Source organism: Sinohyriopsis cumingii, chromosome 6, assembly GCF_028554795.1.
Source record: "Sinohyriopsis cumingii isolate HCF-2022 chromosome 6, ASM2855479v2, whole genome shotgun sequence".
NCBI classification, from domain to species: Eukaryota; Metazoa; Mollusca; class Bivalvia; order Unionida; family Unionidae; genus Sinohyriopsis; species Sinohyriopsis cumingii.
Window position 1 is genome coordinate 58,707,085 of NC_142966.1, and position 21,626 is coordinate 58,728,710.

The 21,626-nt window shown below is 33.1% G+C and overlaps 1 protein-coding gene across 1 annotated transcript in view; it reads right to left on the reverse strand.

The window, feature by feature from the left end:
* Window positions 1-456: 456 nt before the first annotated feature.
* The window catches only part of LOC149797033 (uncharacterized), a 102,563-nt gene continuing 81,393 nt past the window's right edge, over window positions 457-21,626 (reverse strand). Inside the window, exons 26-29 of the mRNA XM_089961693.1 lie at window positions 19,031-19,128; window positions 14,382-14,644; window positions 9,879-10,028; window positions 457-7,108 (exon numbers count right to left, since the gene is read on the reverse strand). Coding sequence (XP_089817819.1) covers window positions 6,828-7,108; window positions 9,879-10,028; window positions 14,382-14,644; window positions 19,031-19,128 — 792 coding nt within the window. The 3' untranslated portion in view covers window positions 457-6,827. The remainder of the gene's footprint in view (window positions 7,109-9,878; window positions 10,029-14,381; window positions 14,645-19,030; window positions 19,129-21,626) is intronic.

A 21,626-nucleotide genomic window follows, 5' to 3' on the forward strand; every position in this document is an offset into this window, starting at 1 on the left:
TAGAATGCCACCAATAAACAGTCAAGAGCCATAATTCCTTCCAAGCTGGAATTAAACCAATGAATGTGGCACATCAGCTAGTATCTAGAAACCTCTACTGAAATGTCAAGCTGCTGTGGATGAATGAATGCATTTTAAAATATTAGAAGCAATTTTTAATATCAGAAATCAATCTGATCTTCTGATGATAGGAAATGATCTTTCTTAGGATCAGAAATCGACTTTTTAATATCATAAATTGTTTTTCTAATGTCTGAAAACATTAGAAATATTAGAGTATTATAATAGTAGAAAATGATTATGACTGGCACTAATATCAGAAAATAATTTTTTAATATTAGAAAATCAGATGCATTTATTAGCAAATGGCAATTCCCAATATTAGAAAATGCCCATTTATGTATACAACAGCTCGCTGCAGAGGATATTGAATACAATTTAAAGACAGACACCAAATAAAAACAAGTGCAAGATTTATTCCAAAAAATTGTGAATTCATCTTGTTATATAAAAGCAATTGCACAATGGTGAACTTCACAAACATTAGTATTACTATATATATGATTATTTTGGTGTGGGTTATATTTTGAATTTATGTGGATGATGTTAAAAAAAATTCTACCAAAATGACACCATCCAGAATTTGCTGACAGTGTTTCCTTCATTGCAAACCATATAGAATGCTTAATTCAATTTTATATTCATTATTGTAATTCTTACAAAGCAGACTGTATGCTGCATTTCTTTCATTATTTTTTACACAGAAAATAAATTTTGGTATTCATTTAATGAAAGTAAATATGCATTGTATGTATTATTCACGTTTTTTTATTTTTTATTTTTGTCTAACCTAGTGCTTAAATCAAATTACAAATACTATAACAATAAGGTCTTTCATTTTATAATTCATGTATCGAATAATGGGATGGGCCACACTGAATAGTTGAATCCTGTAGTATGGGCCACACTGAATAGTTGAATCCTGTAGTATGGGCCACACTGACTAGTTGAATCCTGTAGTATGGGCCACACTGAATAGTTGAATCCTGTAGTATGGGCCACACTGAATAGTTGAATCCTGTAGTATGGGCCACACTGACTAGTTGAATCCTGTAGTATGGGCCACACTGAATAGTTGAATCCTGTAGTATGGGCATCATAGAGGGGTTGGATATTTAGATTAATTAGGTCTCACTGGATAGTTTTGTATTTTGACACCTCCCTAATTTTTAAGGTAGAAGGGATGAACCTAATTATGATAAGCCTCGCATTAATAAATTCACACAGAAGCTGAATCTGTAATGTAGTTTTGATTTACATTGAGTTAGGCTTGAAGATGGGTTGGTTTGTATGGTGACTGTCTGTCACAGTTAGACAAGCACCGGAGATCAAATGCGTTAACTTGGGCTGCAAATGAACAGCCAACTTGGCTTATGTATTTATGTTTGTCCGCTACAGAGGTAAATATCTAAAAATCATGATGGTTGAGGGGTGATGAAAAGTATACTAATTTGTTATAGTACTAGTGAACTTTATTCAGTGATAAGGCACATACTGATTCTTTTAGCTGCCTTGTCACAGGAAAATATTCAAATTAGCTCTTTGCTGTCAAAAATGAATGTAAAAAAGGAGGTTGGTGGCAGTGTTGGTTCAGTATAAAAGACACCAGTTGTACAAAGAATTAACATGATTGCCACAGTCAAAATCTCACATGCATGCTTTCAACAAAAATCATTAGTTTGTTTTTATTTGTATCTTCAGTGTAAAATTATTCTTATTTTTCTGAAATAGGTCATTATCGGATGAAAATTCACCAGATAAACTGTCCAGTGAGACTTTACACTCATTACTCAGCGTGGTCTTTCAACTGCTGTGAATTAACCATTTGGAATTATACCTGAATTAAAAGCATATTCCATATACACTCACTTATAAGTCAAGTTCAACTGCAAAATGCATAAACCCAGATCTGTCATTACATAATGTGCCAGCAGACCAGAGACTGTACAGTTAAAAGGGGTAATAAGTAGAAAAAACAAACATCAGATACCTTAATCTTTCGGCACATTATGTGATGGCAGATCAGGGTATATTCTGTTTGCAGTTGGACTCTGCTTGTATAAGAGTATGTATGATAAATAAAACCAACCTTTTATGGATAAAATTCACCAAAATGTCCCTACATCAAAATAAACCAAAATAAATATTTCAGTTAATAGAAGCATGGAAAGAAAAATGTACACTGCACAGGAACCTCAGCACAATTAAAAGTTACCCAAATATCAGTCTCAAACATCTGCCATAGTTTCAGTCAAACTGAGATTCTGCATTCTTTTGCATGTGATATTGATAATATTGGGTTTTTTGTGTGAGATAGATACAATATATAAAATGAAAAATAACTCTTCTGGTTTATATTACACACCTGTGAATATTTTTCTTAAAAAATGTTGAGTAATTCCTTGAACTTGACGAAATCATCAACTTTTCTTTAAAAATAAAACAAAACTAATTTCAGGGAAATGCACGATATTAATCCTTAACATATGCATACAGTTATAGGAAACAATCATAAATCCAAAGCAAGCAATAACAGAGATATTTAAAATTCTCAATTTGCATATGAGAATTTTAGATGTTCAGCAAAACCAGTTCCAGATTCTTTACTTAACAAACTATCTAAAAAAAAATATAATTTTTGCAGCATTCAAATATCTCTTGAAATCAAAGGATTATATAAAATGAGTATCAAAATATTTATGTAGTTGACAAAATGTCAACTTTAAAAGAAAAGAAACACAACAAAATGGACAATATTATATAGATATATGAAACAAACTAATGCAGCATTCCTAAAAAGTATAATTATTGTGAAAAATGTGCCAAGACATAAAAAATTTTATGGAAAAATTATGCCACGTCTATACCACTATTATTTCAAGTGGTGTAGTGACAAGATCTTTTAGATGGTCACTATGGTTACCATGTTGGATGTCAGATCAGTATCATTTTTATGCATGATCTGCTGCATATTGCTACGCTGTTAAAAGCCCATGTGGACACAACCATCCATTCAGGAGGAATAACTCTTGATGATAACTAATGTAACATGCAGTCCTATCCATATCATCCATTTTTATTCAGGATGAAGTACATCTCGTAAGAAGCCTTTTAGTAAAACCTCCTTGTCAATATGGACAACTGTTCATTAGAGGAAGCAATAACATGATTTTTTTTAAGATGGTCATCATAGTGGGCATCTCTGACATCAGATCAAGACCTTTTTCAATTTGTAAAATATTTCAAAATTATGCTGAATTCTTAACCTCAGCAACTTCATTCTGAAAATGTATTATTTTCAATGGATCAATAATTACCCACAAATATCCCAAGAAAAATCACTGATGGTGCTGGTAAAACAGGGTGTCCTGATGTTAAAGTATAAATACCATTAATGCTCTGAGATTCTCAAATGCAAGACTTTTATCCCCAAATCAAAGACTTTTCACAATATTTTATAAAGAAAACTGAAAACTATAATCTTCCAGGTATTTTGTCACCTACAAGATAATGTCACAATGGCATCAGAGGTTTTAATAGATCATTCTAAACTTCTGGCAAAACTTTTTAATGTTTAACCAACATTTCCTATCTAGATACAAATAGATTCCTATCCTTCTGAGAATTTTAATAAGCAGTATTATATCATTCACAATAAAGAAATGTTATGAGGTATCGCCTTGTCTCTGAGATGAGTAAATGAAAAGATGTACCATATACAAGTCAAATGCAAACTGCACAGACAAGACTGATCTACCATCACTTAATGCACTGGCTGATCTGGGTCTATGCAGTTTGTTCAGCAAAATGGCAATTATATAGACTCTGATCTGCTGGTGCATTATGGGACTGCAGATTAGGGTCTATACTGTTTGCAGATGAACTTTAATGAAAATATATAAGCTTCTGAACAGGTTTTAATCTCATTCAAAATGTATGAGTATTGTGGAGATGTTATTATGAATCTGACAGTTCCTTTCTACTGGAAACTTAAATCTGTACACGATGAACATCATGTAGTTCAAATATTTTACACATGCTAAGCTGATCAAGGGTCATAATTCTGTTAAAAATGTACAAAAAGAGTTTATAGTATGCTGTATGAAGTTTTTTCAGTATACATGTAAATATGCTAAAAATACGAGTAAACATGAGTAGATTTTAAAGACTAATATAAACCACAGACCGGATCAAAAGCTATTTGTAAAAACAATACAAAATTCTTCTATTATTTTGTCAAACTATAGATATTCATATCATTTGCTAAATTCACTTAAAATTGTTAACACCAAAAAGTATCTTTTACAAAACTTGTCATCTCTTCCTACCCATAAATATCAATAAACAATGAACTTCAGTGTAGAGTTAAATGTGACACTTGATTACATCTATGTATATTTTGTCAACAAAATTAGGTTAGCACCCTACCACTACAATCAAGGATGCATATATATATATATATATATATATATATATATATATATATATATATATATATAGTTTTGGACTCTGTGCTATATGAAGCTGACAGGAGGTAGCTTCAAGCCATGGACCCAATCAAAATCATCTTACTTTTTTCAAAACAAAAGTAAACAACATAGTTGAACATTGTAATAGACATTTTCCATGCACAGTGTGGTACTACTGTATGCAACTGTAGGTGGCAGGGTACAGTTTTGTAAATTGGCCCCTGGCAAATTTCTTAACTTAAGGCTATGGTGTGACTTTTTCAGCTATTATTGTTTACTAATTAAAGATATGGATACATTTGTAAACTAGGTGTTTCGGGCTTGTGTTGTTCTTGAAATTGATGTCAGGCATGTACACCTTCCATAGCTACTCTGCATTATGTCGATAGTGAAATACCAATAGTCGGCTAGGAAGAAAAGCTAGCCTCCCATAGCAATAAACACATGGGTTTTGAGGAAATAGAATATCTCAAAAACGGCTTGGATGACAACTATTTTCAATTGCATTAGCCCATTTAGTGCACACTGATTTGCAGAACTGTCATCTAGGAAAATGGTTTGTGTTTGCACTGTGAGCATCACATGGTGTCAAAAATGACCTTCAGACCTGAAAACTGCAGGTATAAATTTGGGTTGGGGTGCATAAACTTCTTCTGCTATGAACTGCCATTAACTTCTCTGGTCAAGTGGATAATATAATTATGCTTTGTTTTAATATAGGTATCTAAAAATACGGACCTTCTTGGCTCACTTTTGTATTAGATTTTTTATGATTTTTTTATACTAGGTCGCTGATTGTGGCATTAAATTTGTACATAAAAACTGGCCCCTACCCCCTGTACTACTTGGTTGCCACAGCTTGAAAGGTAGGTAATCACACATATACTTGTTCATTCAGTAAAGTGTAAAAAAATCAATAAAACTTGAAACCTTGGTTACCAGAGATGAAAAGATCATAAACTTCACTACATTTCCAACATTGTGAATCTACATAGTTTTTAATTCATTATCAGAATGTAAGGTCTTGCAACTCAAAGAATTCAAATTTATACTGTACAATAATTGTATAAATATTGGAAAAATATGGTAATATCACAGACTGTTTTGTATGTTGTACCACAGGAGTCTGACGTTTTATTGCACTTGCACTCCTTGTGTTTATTTATATTACCGATAAGGGGATTTCATATTGTCAGAGATTTCGCTGTACTTTATTGATAAAATGTCAGACTCCTGTCTTTGTACTTACGTTACCCTGCAAAAGTGAAATATTTATTGCAACTGTCAATTTAATTGTAAAACATGATTTCTATGAAGAAAAAACATAGCATTCAGAAATGTAATAATAAAAGTCTTAAAAATACACAATTAGATGTCTAAAACACATTTTTTTCTTTAACTAACTGGAATACATGAATAAAAGCAATATTAAAAAAATGAAAAATGGACCAAGGCACACTTACATGTGTTGCAATTATCAATGAAAATCTGTAGTATGTAACTATATACCGTATATACTTATTAGATCCAGCTGTAAACTGCATACACCCAGATCTGCTGTTGCATATGTCTGTCAGATATGGGTCTTTGTAGTTTGTAAGGAGTAATAAGTATTTAAAAAACCAGACCCTGATCTAATGGTGCATTATGTAATACCAGATCAGGGACAATGTTGATTAAAGTTGTAACTGTTTTTTATTCAAGTATATACTGCAAATAAGTGTTCGGTGTAATCAAGCATTGAACATCTTAAAGTAAAGGTAAAAGTGCGGATAGCTTTATAAAAAAGTTGTAATTATAGAAGTTGAAAACCCCCCAAACAAACCTAACTTTTTGTAAAACCACTATGAATGCTGCTGTGGTGTTCTTTCAATGATGCCAATTAAAACTAAGCAAGTTGTAAAATTCATAGTATATATTTCAAGAACCACCAAATTCATAGCATCTATTTTAAGAGACACCAAATTCATAGTATCTATTTCAAAAGACACCAAATTCACAGTATCTATTTCAAAAGACACCAAATTCTTAGTATCTATTTCAAGAGACAACAAATTCATAGTATCTATTTCAAGAGACACCAAACACAAAATGTGGTGCAGTAGAAGGTGATATATCTTAAAAAAGGAGGAAACTTACTGGCTTTGAACAAAAAAAGAAATTATAATCCAACAAGGTCAAGGTCATTTTTCTCTCTGAGTTTGTCATGTAATCCTCCAAGACAATGCAGCTTCTGAAGATGTTATTATTCTAAATTCAAACGTTTTTGCATTTATTTAATATCAACTGTACCAATCTTCACAGCAAAATGCATGATTTACTTCCAGACTGATTTGATCTGCTGTCTGCTCCTGAATTTCCTTTGGTGCTAAATTTCTTGTCTGGTTCAGGATTTTTCAGACTTACAGCACTAACAGACTGGTTACCAGTCTGTCTCTTTTCTTGGGTATTTTCAGAAGTTGTAAGCTTGGGTACTGTGCTCTCTCTGTTGCCACCAGCAGACTGGTTTGAATTGTTATAACTGCTAAAACTACCTTCAGGGCCACTAGGCTTGAACTGATTAGCTGAAAAGGATGGTCCTGGGGAAAAAAGAAAGAAAAATGCTGTTACAAGCATAAGAAAGCAATTACAGCAATGCATTTGAAAACTGAAATTAAGCTAGCGGCAAAGTATCTATTTCAGCAAAAGAGAATATTTGTGCCATAATTAACAAACAAAATCAAAGAATTTTTGTGTTGTTCCTAAATGTTGAGGTCATAAAATTTAACAATCATGAGATCTATGACCTTTAAGATAGAGCCGTCATTTACTGAGCAGGCATCAAGTTTCATTATCCTATCTTATAGAGAAATATGGACCAAGAGCAATAAAGGGGTAAACTGAGAAGAATAAATGTGTGATAGTTCATCCTTGAACATCTACTAGATTTTATGACATAAGGCAGAAACAAAAGAGATCTTAAGACATAAACTTGAGAATAGGACCCCAAACAAAAATGCAACACATCTTGTAAAAAAATGTTTTATGCATTTATCTTAATCAGCTGTTAAGTGTGAAAGTATAAGGGAAAATGTGACTTAAGCCTAAACCATTGACCTTGACCTTGAAGATAGGACCCCAGTGTGGAACAAGACACACCTTTTGAGTGACACTATACAGTTATACCAAGTATCATCCCTTCATATCAAGGGACTCTAAAATTAAAGAGTGGAAAGGAAAGTATGACAGAAAACTTCAACATATAATGGCAAGGAAGTGACCTTGAAAGCAAGACACCTACTATGGCATACAATACACCTCTAATGATCATTTGGTAAACTGCTTTAATAACTATATAATTAATGAAAGTGTCTCATTGCTCAATGGCAAAAGTCACTTAGTAAGTGCTTGATTATGGCTCTTAATTTAGAAGTTAAGCACTTACATGACCTGATTGAGCTTCTTAATAATAACGAATGTAACAAGTTTAAATATCCTCACTGAAAATCAAATTGCACTATATCAACTCCATCTTTTTAACAGAGATTTATTACATTTTGGAGGATCTGTACACATGTGCATCCTGGAAAATGGCCATGATAAATAACAACAATCTTGGAATTTTTCTGAGAAAATATAAGTACACAGCTTTGGTAAATTGGAATACATTAACAAACTGAGAAAATCGCAATGGTGACATGACTATATATAGCATGCATTGCTTGCTGAGTTTATTCACAAAGAAATCTTAGCCAATCAAATAATGAGTCACATTTCAATGATTCGAAAGCATCACTTCATCAGCATGTTTTGCTTGTCTGGTTCACTGACTGAAAACTATTGAAGAAAAATAAAAACTAATATATGTTCATTGTTTAACAAATTAACAGTATTAGTGTACATAGTTTTTGTAGTTATAGGTCACTGCATTTGTATGGGAAAATATGAATGAGTTTTTCAGATGGAATACTGCATGACCTTGGGTGTGCAGTATATCCGACAAAATGAGTTCATATTTCCCATACAAATGCAGTAACCTTTTTATTATATGCTCATTTTCTTACTTTAACTAATGCTTAATTATATTAACAAAATACACTACAAGAAACAAGGTAACTGAATGTATGCCATATTCCAAACTAAATACACAAGTGCAGATTCATCATTACACAACAACAACATTATTACTGCGCACATAACTCCGCCCAGATAAATTTGAACTTAGTCGTGCGCTAAACATAACTTTTGAAAGAAATGCCGTGTCTAGTCAAAATTGAAATTTGGAGTCATATTGTGAATGAATGCGCATTGCAACAACTTTTCCATTTGATCTGGAATGAATAGATTTTGGTATTTTTGTCGATTCTAAGAAATTTTGTAATTATGGACTGGATTTATATGTGACAATTCCACATGAAATACATCGGATTGATGAAGTGAGGGAGAAGCATGTTGACATCTGCAAATGTGTTTCTGTCTCTGTCACTGAATGTTTGAAATCATAAAGTGGGAAAAATATGAAGTCTTTCAATTGCAATTATCAAAAAGACACTATGGAATTTAATGCTTATTTTATTTTGAGTGAGGTAAGGAGGATGTAATTGCACTTATATTCAAAATTACAGTGCAATTTTGAAATGTGTAATCAAGATTGAGAACTTATGACATGGTTCATGTAATTTGGACTTGCAGAACTAAGAAAGTACATTTTGAAGAAATTCAGGATGTAAAACTGTAAGTATATTTTTTTGCCATTCTTATTACCAGCTAAAGAAGACAGCTTATGCCTTATCACTTGCATGTTATTTGTAAGGATCCTTTCTGGCATCTACTGTATAGCTAGCCTAAATCCAAAATATTGTATCAAAAAAGTTAACGTGGAATGTACCAAAGCAGCTGGTATGTGGCAGTCCACGAAACATCTGCCTTACTTCATTCAGAAACAAATTTAATCAACCAAAATGTAAAGCGCCTACTACGTGAGTGTACATGATTTGTTTACAAATCAAAAGTGCATCCATTGTTTGTTTACAATTGAAAGTAGTTCATTTATGAGTGCAATATGAAGTTGCACCCAAGTTCAGTATCATAAAATATTGAATGATTCTGACAATGCAAAGTTAACAGAGATAAAATGAGCATATAATAAGACTTTTTACTGAAAAGCATAATTAAATCAGTAACAGAATTATTGTATTGAGCATGCACTGCTGGTTGGATTTTTTGTTCTGGAGTAATTTTGGCTCATTCTTTTATTCTGTCCAGTCTGACTGAGTGCCATGCTTGATACACCAGACATCTGATTGTCTGCTACAATACTTTCTACAGTCAGACTGGAGCATGAGCTAGTGCTGGAGGCAGAAGAATTACCAGAGCTATCTGAGGACTGAATTAACTGGTCAGTGGATGATGAGGAGGGTGCTGGTACTTTAGGTCGTCCTTCTTCAGTAGCTGTCTTCTGAATGGTTACATCCTTTGGTTCTGTGTTTCTTCTGACCAATGGTTTATTAGAATTTGAATCTAAATAGAAAGAGAAAGAAAAAAAAAGATATCATAAGTGCAGAATCAGGGATAGACTATTCCCCCTCCCCCCAAGATGCCTAAATAGGATTGAGATTGCTCACCTTGCTCAAATCGAGCTAAAGGACAAAAATCCAAGAAACCTGAGTAGATAAATGCATTTTCTGTAAACAAATTTTTTAAAATTCAGTTGATTGGTCATTTAAAACTTTCAGGATATTCTCTGCTATTTTCAGTCACACATGATGGCACGTCATCATCATTTGTATAAAAGGTAAAGGCCTTTAAACCAGCATGTTATCTGTCACATCGGACTGAATTCTACTGTTTTTACTTGAAGTTTGGGTTTTTATTGTATTTTTATTCATATGAGCTATACTTGAATGAAGAACTGCTTTATGTGTATAAATCTTCATGGACTTTATACAAATATATTCTTGCCAAATTGGACAAAATTATGTAAATCAGTTTTTGAGAAGAGGACTGGTTTAAAGATTTTTCTATCTGAGTAACATCAGCCATACTGGACTGTGGATTTGCATTTTTTATTTAGGTTTCAAAGCCTTCATGCCTGGAGGCTGAGTGATTTTTGAGCATGAGTCATTTCAATATTTTTTTAGTAATGATAGCCATATTGGATGGCAGATCTGTGTACTTAGTATAAATCTTAACGGTCTTCATGCTAGGAAGAATTTAGTCCAATTCTGTCACATTCTGTTGAGCAGTTTTTGAGAAGATGTTGCTGATAGGTATTATATTTTTAGTAACAGCTGCCATATGACTGCAAACCAACATTTACATGACCAGTCTTTAAAAGGTTTTTCTAGTATTAGTAATGGTAGCCATATTTGATGTTGGGTCAGCATCATTTGAATATAAAGTCAAATGGCCTTTCTGTAAAATATGGTCAAATTATACTGAGTGCTTAATGTGAAAAAAATTATTGACATTTTTTTGTTCATTTTTAGTAACAATGTTCATTTTTTGCAGCAGATAGGCTTCATTTGTATGACTGATTCTGTCAAATAAGGTCAAATTTTACTGAACTTTTATAAAAAGTTGTCTGAAGGTTTTTCTAGTGTCCATATTATATGGCTGACTGTCATCATTAGAACAAAGTGAAAGACCTTTATACCAGAACAGTCTCGCACAAATCTGGTGAAATCAGTCATGGATTAATATTTGTTTTAGAAATTAGAAAAGGTTGATGGATGACATATAGAGGGACGATGATCCATGCATGACTGGCGATGCATGATGCACACCAAACAATAAATGCAATTCACCTTAAGGTCAGGTGAGCTAAGAAGAACATATGGACAACTCAATTTGATACTGCTCCAAGCAGCTTGACTTGATGGAATCATCATGAAAAGAAGTGATGCTACTAATTTTCTTATATTTGCAATTTGAGTGCATTTCATGCAGGTCTTTGAAAATATTACAGCAAAAGGTAAATGTAACAAGATAAAAGCAAGATACATTCATAACAAGATAAAAGCAAGATACATTCATAACAAGATAAAAGCAAGATACATTCATAACAAGATAAAAGCAAAATACAAGTGTAACAAGATCAATCAAGACATGTGTAACAAAATGAAAGAAAGATACATGTGTAACAAGATTCATGAAGATACATGTGTAACAAGATAAACGAAGATATGTGTGGAACAAGATAAACAAGATACATATGTAACAAGATAATTCAAGATACATGTGTAATGAAATTAAATCAAGATCCATATGTAACAAGATAAACCAAGATACATGTGTAAGAAGATAAATTAAGATATATATGCAACAAGATAAAAGCAAGATACATGTGTAATGAAATTAAATCAAGATACATATGTAACAAGATAAACCAAAATACATCTGTAAGAAGATAAATCATGATACATATGTAACAAGATAAAAGCAAGATACATGTGTAATGAAATTAAATCAAGATACATATGTAACAAGATAAAAGCAAGATACATGTTGAACCCTTTTAAAATCTGACTATGCAACAAGATTAACTGTTTTTTAAAACCAGAAACTGCACTGGCACATAGTTATATAATCTAATTATAAATCCCTGCTGAAATCTTAAAATTTAAGGCAGATGACCACCTATCTACAAACAATTCTAAACATAAACTTTGTTAATGTATTAGAATCAGTGAGAATCAAGAAAATAAACTACAATGCCTGTTTGCTTTAATAGTGCATGTTTTGACTTCTACAATGCTATTTTCTTGAGCACAAGAAATCTAGTAGTGCTGATACCTACTAAAAAATGCATATATAACTTAAAACAATATGTGTATTCAACAAGACCAAGTTAAAAAAAATATGAGTACTGAAAACGCCAAATGATATACCCATTGTGTGACATTTCTCCTGACATGATTTGGCTTTTGACATACAGACCTCACCATCAAGTATGTAACACACTGTCTGGTTATGATCTATATCTACATAAAGTTTCAATACAATATATTTTCAAGTTCAAAAGTTGTAGACCTGACTTTAAAAAAAGATTAGGCAAAAAAGATCAAAGTGTTAATTTCCTTGAGTGTGACTGAAACCCTTGAAGCTGGGGGTCATGACTGTGCTATGGAATTTACTGGGGGTCATGACTGTGCTATGGAATTTACTGGGGGTCATGACTGTGCTATGGAATTTACTGGGGGTCAGACTGTGCTATGGAATTTACTGGGGGTCAGACTGTGCTATGGAATTTACTGGGGGTCAGACTGTGCTATGGAATTTACTGGGGGTCAGACTGTGCTATGGAATTTACTGTCTAGTCATCATTTTGTAAAGTGTCCTAAAACTATCTGTAATGCTTCAGACAAGACAATGTAAAAGATGCCTTATCTCTTTATCACAACACAAACTCTTAACCATCAAGTTGACAGCATGGATGTGGTTCACAACACACACTCTTAACCATCAAATAGACAGCATGGATGTGGTTCACAACACACACTCTTAACCATCAAATAGACAGCATGGCTGTAGTTCACAACACACACTCTTAACCATCCAGTAGACTGCATGGCTGTGGTTCACAACACACACTCTTAACCATCAAGTAGACTGCATGGCTGTGGTTCACAACACACACTCTTAACCATCAAGTTGACAGTATGGCTGTGGTTCACCACACACACTCTTAACCATCAAGTAGACAGCATTTCTGTGGTTCAGAACACACACTCTTAAGCCACAATTGTGTAAAATTCATATAACTATTTTTAGTGGTTCAAACATTGTAATGAAGACAAATGTGAAATTTACAAAGTTGCATTCTCCCTTTATTATTACCTTGAACTTGAGGTAGATGGCATGACTAAAATGAGGTATACTTTCAAACCATGTCTGGGTAGAGCATAATAAAATATCTTCTGTTTTTCAAAAGCTGCACATCAGACAAGGGAAAAAGTTTTCAACTTTAAATCTGTATATCAATGTAAATCCCTAAAAGCTTGAAGAAAGCATCTTCAATGGCTCAAAAACTGCATCAGAGACAAGGAAACAGATCACACAGTAACATTTTCCTCTTTTCATGGCCTTGACCTTGAGGTAGGGGGTCATGAATAACCTACATTACATGTTTTCTAGTCAAGATGTATATCATGAATAGTTTAAAGAAAATATCTTCAATGGTTCAAAAGCTGCAGCAAAGACAAGGAAACAGGAGAAAAGTAACATTTTCCCTTTGGAATGGCCCTGAGCTTGAGGTAGGGATCATGAATGAAAAGTAAATGACAAGTCTAAAAAGTTTCATGAAAATATCTTCATTGGTTCAAATGCTACAGCCTCAACAAAGAAATGAGTCACAGAGTTACATTTCATATTAACCTGGATCGCTTCAGTGACCTAGTGGTTAGAGTATCTGCCTTGGATGCAGGAGGCTGCAGGTTCGAATCACGGCCAAGTCATACCAAAGATGTTGTAAAACTGGTACTAACAGCTGCCTCACTTGGCACTCAGCATTAAGAGGTTAGTGTTAGGAATGGTCGGCCTGGTGTCAGGATAATGTGGCTGGGTGGGACATCATGCTACATGTCTGCAGCATGATGCCCCAGTGCTAGACATCACTATAAGCTGACACACTGCCGGCATTGTAGCAATATGACTGAAAAATTGTTAAAACTATGTTAAAAATCCAACACACACACACACTCATATCTTGACCTGTGAGTTATGGACCTAGCTATAGCTTATGACACTACTTAGTCATGATATAATATGTTGGTAAAGTTGTCACACACATTGACAATAACACAGCATACTATTTACAACATAATGACAGGAGTATAAATTTCAAAAACAGAAATATAACCAAGTAAAACTTACTTGCTTCCTTGGGGACTGGCTCATATGATGGAAGTGGAACAGGTAAAGGAAGACTAGGAGCTATGTTTTTTGACACCACAGCCTTTTTCTTCTGGTATGATTCATAACTCTCCATATACTCTTTAAAGAGGACATCTTCATTAAAGAGAACTTTTTGGAGCACTCCATGGGACCCAACTGTTCCTCTGGGCAACTTAGTGATCCTGTTACCCTCCTGGTGTTTCTTACACAGCCAGAACACCTTCCCACTTGGCAAACGGCATCTGAAATGTTATGTTGATTATATAACTTTAAGGAAGTATGGTAGTACTGCAAAGTTATTTATGAGGGCTTGACTGGTTGGTACCTCATGACAATGATCCGATATGCATCATTCTAAACAAAAATCTTGTACCAATCTGCAGATTCTTCTTATCTGTCAGTATAAATGTTTCAATCAGACAGCATCAGCTTTGTCAATGTCATTTGCTGATTCAATTTTTTATATATATTTAACTGTAGGCTCAATATGCAAATCCTGGCATTCTTATCATGGTCATGCCAAATCAGTAGAAAGTGCGGTGTAGTGGTCACTCTTTCACTGTCAGCATTGCCACTGTCTACAGTTCTATCAAGGTTTGGGTTAAAGAGTTTCATTTGAGTGTTTGCTCAAAATACAGACCCTAGCCTTACTAAAAAAGCTAAGCATGATTTCTGTAAAGGTATTTTAACATTATTAGCTGTATCATGCAGGGAAAATGGGAATTAAGTAAATTCAGGAATAATTATAATCCCTTCATTAGTTTTAAAAAAATTGTTCACAAATGTGAAAGTTCTAGTTTATTTTTCCTAAAATGTACATGTGGTTATTGATTCCATAATGTTCTTTCCTTAATAAATGTTTTACTTTAAAAATGGAGGTTTCTTCTGATGAGTATATATCATCCAAACCCAGGCTAAAGAATTATAATATACTTCATTATGCAAGTGCCATATTTATCTATGAACATGTTCCGTCTAATAGTGAAATGAGTGAATTCGAAGCAGCATCAAGTACAGAAATTTCTCATGGATTCCATATGGAAAACTTCAGGAATCTGTATGGAAGAGATATGGACTGAAAAACTGATGGAATCAGACAATTTATTCCATATCAATTCCATAAGTACTTCACAGCAAGTGAAAATTCCATATGGAATACAGTTGCAACTTTAATCCATAAGCACTTTTTTCCATATGGAAAGCAGGCTCATGTATTATAGCATCATGGAAAATACTCTCTGAAGAATTAATAACCTAAACTATCTGATTCAAATAGAAATATTGGTGGGAGTTACAGTACATGTATATGTCAGTGTAGCTGATATGGAAGGATGAATATATACTCATATAAATTTGAAGAAACACATGCATGTCAGTTTTCTTTAATTTATTTCCACAGATGTTTAAAAACAGACAAAGACATGACCAAAAAAGTAGAGAAAATGTAAACATAATCAGAAAATTAAGATCTGGTAGTACAAGCATAGATGAATCTTTGGACTTAAAATTTTTTGTACAAGGTGGATTTTGGGCTTGATCTGATGTTTACTCTGAAAAATAATTTTTTTTGGCTTCCTATTAAAATATGCTCTACAAAAATCATACCCTAGTGAAAATGTGACTGAAATTTTAGCAAAATCACAGTGAACATTTTTTTTGACATTCACTGAAATGCCCTTTTTCACTACAATTATGGTATTTTAGGAGATTTTACCAAAAGTTTTGAAAATATCATTGAAATTGTGTCATTGCAATTTCATTGAGTCTGCCAACATTTCCAAAAATATCAGTGGGAATTTGTGATTGAAATTTCACTAAGAGTTTGTCAAAAATTCTGAAAATATAGTGATATTTTGTGACTGTAATATCAGTGACATTTCAATAAAAAAAATCAATAAGATATAATAAAATTTATTTTTTGTTTCTTGTACAATTTGAATGATTTTCAGCAGCATTTATATTTCCTGTTTCTTATAGCTGTAATTTTATTGTTTATTTTGGGCACATTAACTTCTTTCACCATCTTTCCTTGTTATATTTCTTTTTCAAAGTTTGTTGTTGCTGTTGTTGTATTTTCGCTTAACTTAAACTGGATTCAACTGCCCTCAAAACAAGTTTTCTTATTTTCTGTTTTAAATCAGAATTTCGCTTTTCTCCTGACCTGAATCTGATTTTCCTTGATACGGACCCTTTTTTAAAAATATTGTCTCTGAAACCATTTTTTTAAATAATGCTCTATCCAGTCCAATTCCACAACGAGCTTTCGAATAAGTATTTTTTCTGTATATAGTTTAAAAGATGATCTCTGTAAAGAGCTTTCTGATTGGTCAAAATTTTGTACTTGCCCAATGAATCATTGTGTAACGGAAACTGATGGGAATGAGCATGTTTACTAAATATGGCATTTAGAATTTTTGAGCAGGATACGAGATTGAATAACCATTTGAAAAATGTGCATCAATGAGAATAGCTTGCATACAAAGTCAATGGGAATGTAATTGGTCAATCTGTATGAAAAGTGAATGCCAGGACTAGCATCTTGCTTTTCGTGCCATAAAGAGCTTTACAGTAGCAGCTAACATGCTAAATAGGACAAGAAATTGAACCAGAATGATTTCAAAGTTATATAACTCAAAACTGATTAACTTCCAAAATGAATTTAAGGAGGGACAACATATACATCACTGGTGGGAACTGTTGCCAAATACCCATGTCTATCAAAGATAGTCATATCTTTGTGGAATGTTCTTGGCCCACATGTATAATCATCATTGAATATCGTGAGGCATTATTGTGTATATTATCAAAATAATCTAGGTGTGTTAGGATTCACGGCTGCTTATGGAACAAGGACTAAGTCAAGAGACCACAAGAGCATCATAGTTTGTACATTAATAAAAAATCAAGTCTGCAATACAAGTGACTTAAGGCAGGTTCCTAGCATTTCTTCTTTTTATAATCACTGTCTCAAATGGATGCTTTTCTATAATTTTGCATTATTTTCAGTTGAATTTTTCAATGCAGATAAATATTTGATATTTTATATATGTTTATGTGTTCACAGATGCCTGTGCATATGTTCCAGGCTTGATACTTTGATTTGTAAAATCAATTATTTAGTGTCAAGCCAGATTCTTCACATCATGTTGTATAATATTGTACATAACAGATAGAAGGCCTCAAGGTAGATTAGTTCTGTAACTAACTGAGTTACCTTCTCTAAATAAAGTCATTATCATTATTATTATTATTAACTCCCATATCTCTTGCCTTGGATGTCATATAATTACAACATCTGTATATTTGATTTCATGCATACTTAATATCACCTTGGTTAATAAAGTCCTGTTTAATTCATATCTATTATTAATTTGAAACCTTCTAAAATGTCTCAAAAACTACTGAAACTTCAGGAAAAAAAGGTCTCACAAACGTTTTAATCAAGTTTTTTGTAAAACCTCACAAATATTTCAGTGAAATTTTTGTGAGATCTCACCACATTTTCAATGAAAGTTTTGGTTAAAATATTTGTGAAATCTCACCAAACTTTTCAGTAAAATGAAAAAGACGTAAGTGATGCCATCATGGATTAGGTTTTGTCTGCAATGAAAACAAATGAGTACAAGAAAAAACTAAGTCTTATTTGATAATGTCTGTCAAATAATCCATTTTAAAAATTATCGTGAATATTTATCATTGATTCCAAATAATGTCTTAGACTCATTAGGCAGTTTAATAGAAATCTGAAGCAGATTTGTTATGGTTTAGGCAGAAAGTGCTTAAAAAACCCATCTGAAATCCACTTTAAGTACGCCTGGAAAATATCATACAGGATGTACTATTACCAAATTCCATATGAAATATTTACAAATTCCATATGGACTATTGCCAAATTCCATATGGATTAATCAGAAATTCCATATGGATTATTGCCAAATTCCATATGGAATTTTATTTCATACGGACAACCTACAGATCTCATGGTTTAATTTGCATATTTCATGGGATTTTTCATACGGAGTATGTACAGAATCCATAACATTTCCATATGGATACACTGAAATCTATAAGAGTTGTTCAGCTATAGAATAAAGATGTCCATATGGATATTTCTGTAAAAGTACATATGGATTCCATATCCAATCCATGTGGAAAATTTCATACGGGATGGACTGATAACAGAATACAACATAGAGAACAGGACAGAGAACAGCAGAAATCAAAAACAGTACAGATCAATAACTGCAAAGACCCAATACAGCACAGATCAAGAACAGAATAGACCTAGTACAGCACAGATCAAGAACAGCATATACCAGCACTGCACAGATCAAAATCAGCATAGATCCAGTACAGCAAAGATCAAGAAGAACAGACCAAGAACAGAACAGACTCAGTACAGCACATATTGAGAACAGCACAGACCCAGTACAGCACAGAAAAGCTGTTGCATAATATGCCTGCATTTTAAGGCCTGTGTCATTCTCTTGGAAACATAAGTAGGATTAACATCATAAACCCAAATCAGCCAATACATTGTGCCATGGTAGATCTGTGGCCATGCTGTGTTAGATACAAATTATATACAGACAATGGCAATAAAATAATAAGCAGGATGGATGACTCACCTTTGTAAACAGTCGACAAAGTTGTAAGCTTCATCACCAATGATCAAATCTCTCAAAACTGAATACGCTGAATATAAGTCAAGGTTGTTTTCAGCAGCCTGAGTGAGAAAAAAAGTTGAAAATGAAAGCAAGCATGTTTAATCTGAATTTTTCATATTTTCATTCATTTTACTACAACAATTCTGAGCTTGTGATGAATTGACTGGTTATAGTAAAATCTCCTCATAACAGTCAACTTTAAAACAGGAACAAATTGGCTATTTGTGCAGGAAGCACACAAAAGAATGTTAAATCTACTGGGAAATCAGTATGAAAGATGGATTAATTGGTTGACAGAATTATGGATTTATTTATTGATTTTTACAACACAAAAGCACAATAATGATTATTTCAAAATTAAGTAGTCTTGCTAAGAGACTTACCAGGGCAGTTAACCCCCACTTGTCAGTACAGGATTTGAACTCGCAACCCTCTGACTGTGAAACTGTCATAGTCATCAGCAAGATACTGTGTCTCCCAAAACTGGATATATGTGACAAGTGGCCATTCAAAGGAGTTAAAATGGTAAGAAAAGTTCCATTTCACTAGTACAGAAATGATGGAGTTTATAATTTCTATATTCTATCATTGAATGGACCTGTAATATACCATATGTACTTGCTTATAAGTCAGACTACAAACTGTATAGATCCAGATCTGACATCACATAATGTTCTACTAGATCTAGGTCTGTGCTGTTTGCTTATCAAGTATTATTGTTGGCGTTCAACCTGACTTGTATGCATACACCCTTCATCATAAAAAGTCAGCATCAAACATTAATAAAAGCTTTGGAATCTTATCAATTGTTGCAGTTTCCAAAGTGACTGGTCATTGGAACAAGTTTACTGTGTCTTGAAAGTAATGTGCCTTGAAAGTTGTGTTTTTGACAGGAAAAAAAACTAACTTTAAATTTATTACAGTGTAAAATGCTAATCAAATTTACAATCTCTTGAAACTAAATATCTGGTTGTTAAAGTACTTGATGGCATGTCATATTTCAAGATATGTGTGAAAAATGTTCACTCTGCTGACAGGTTTTCATTTCCCTATGAATAAATCATTGCCTTGATAGCCTCAGCAAAATGATTAAGCTTGCTGCCCTAGGAAGACCAATATTTAGTCCAATTTAAGTAGCATGTAAACAACAACTATACAGCAACATACTACTGGCAACAATGAATATTGTTGTTAATTGTTTTGTGATACATATTTGTTAGCCACAGCATACAGATCAAATAAGGACTACCAATTTTTATATATGTATTTTTCAATTGATATTACCAATACATGAGTTTTGAAACATGTGACCTACACTTGAATTCACAGATTTGTCATACACATGTATTGTACTTAACACATTGTGGACTGAATTACACAAAGACAACACAAATGTAAGTTGTCAATACACAAGCATATTTTAAAATGCATCTGCCTTCATTTAATCAAAATTTCTATTGTTTCTTTTCTCAGAGCATAAATCCTACTAACGATGGGTAAATCCTTACAAACAAATTTCACTTGAATGCTAAGTCCCCCCACTTATCTTGACATCGTTCTATGTCAACAAATATTACTTCTGACCTGAGGATGTCAAGATAAATGGGTAGTACTTTATAAATGCAACATAAATTTATTACCTGCTGAGCATCCACCTTATTTGTACAATTCAAACAAGAGACCCCTTTCTCTTCAGGACCATATTTTGTTTAGGAAGAAAGTGTACACTTTAACACTGATAAAAAATTTGAAGTAGGCTAATAAAGAGCAACTTGCTCCTAGGCTGAAATTGATGGATGATTTTTATACACAAACCACTCTCATATCCTCTACTCTGTGGGCTCAGGATGTACAACAGGCCTAAGTACCTTCTAGCACATATCATAAAAGGTGACAAAGGGAGGCAACCTGTTTGTCCTGGGATGAATTCTCGATGATATTCCACAAGAAAATGGTCCTGAACATTTAAGCGTAGTGAATATAAATAATATGATGTATTTTGGAGATTTTATCTATTTTTTCCTCTACTTTTGTTTTGTATCAGTATTCCTTATTTGGGTTACCTAAACTTACTTGACACTATATGCCTTATTTGGGATACATACCTGCCATATTTCCAGAAAGTGTTGAGGGGGGTCTAAGACTCAGGGGAGATCAGTGTACATGACCCCCCAGAACTGATCTCAAATTGATAATAAGCTATCTTTTCACATAAGCCTATAGAAAATGACTGGAAATTCAAATCTGAATATAAAAAAATAACGTTGTTTTCTTCAGTGCTCTTAATACACTTACAGACTTAACACTTATAACATTGTTAAATACTAATGCAATACACACATGCAAACATTCATATAACTGCAACCACACTGACATAAAATAAAAAGAGACATCAAGTTTGTTTTATTAAAATCAACTGGATGGCAAAATATACACTTAATTAAATGCAGTCTTTGCTGCTCTCTATAGTTCAGTAGTGTCATTTGTGTTCATCTTTGCACTCATTAAAGACTAGACTGATGGTAGTTTTGTTCAAACGTCCATCCTGGATCTTCTG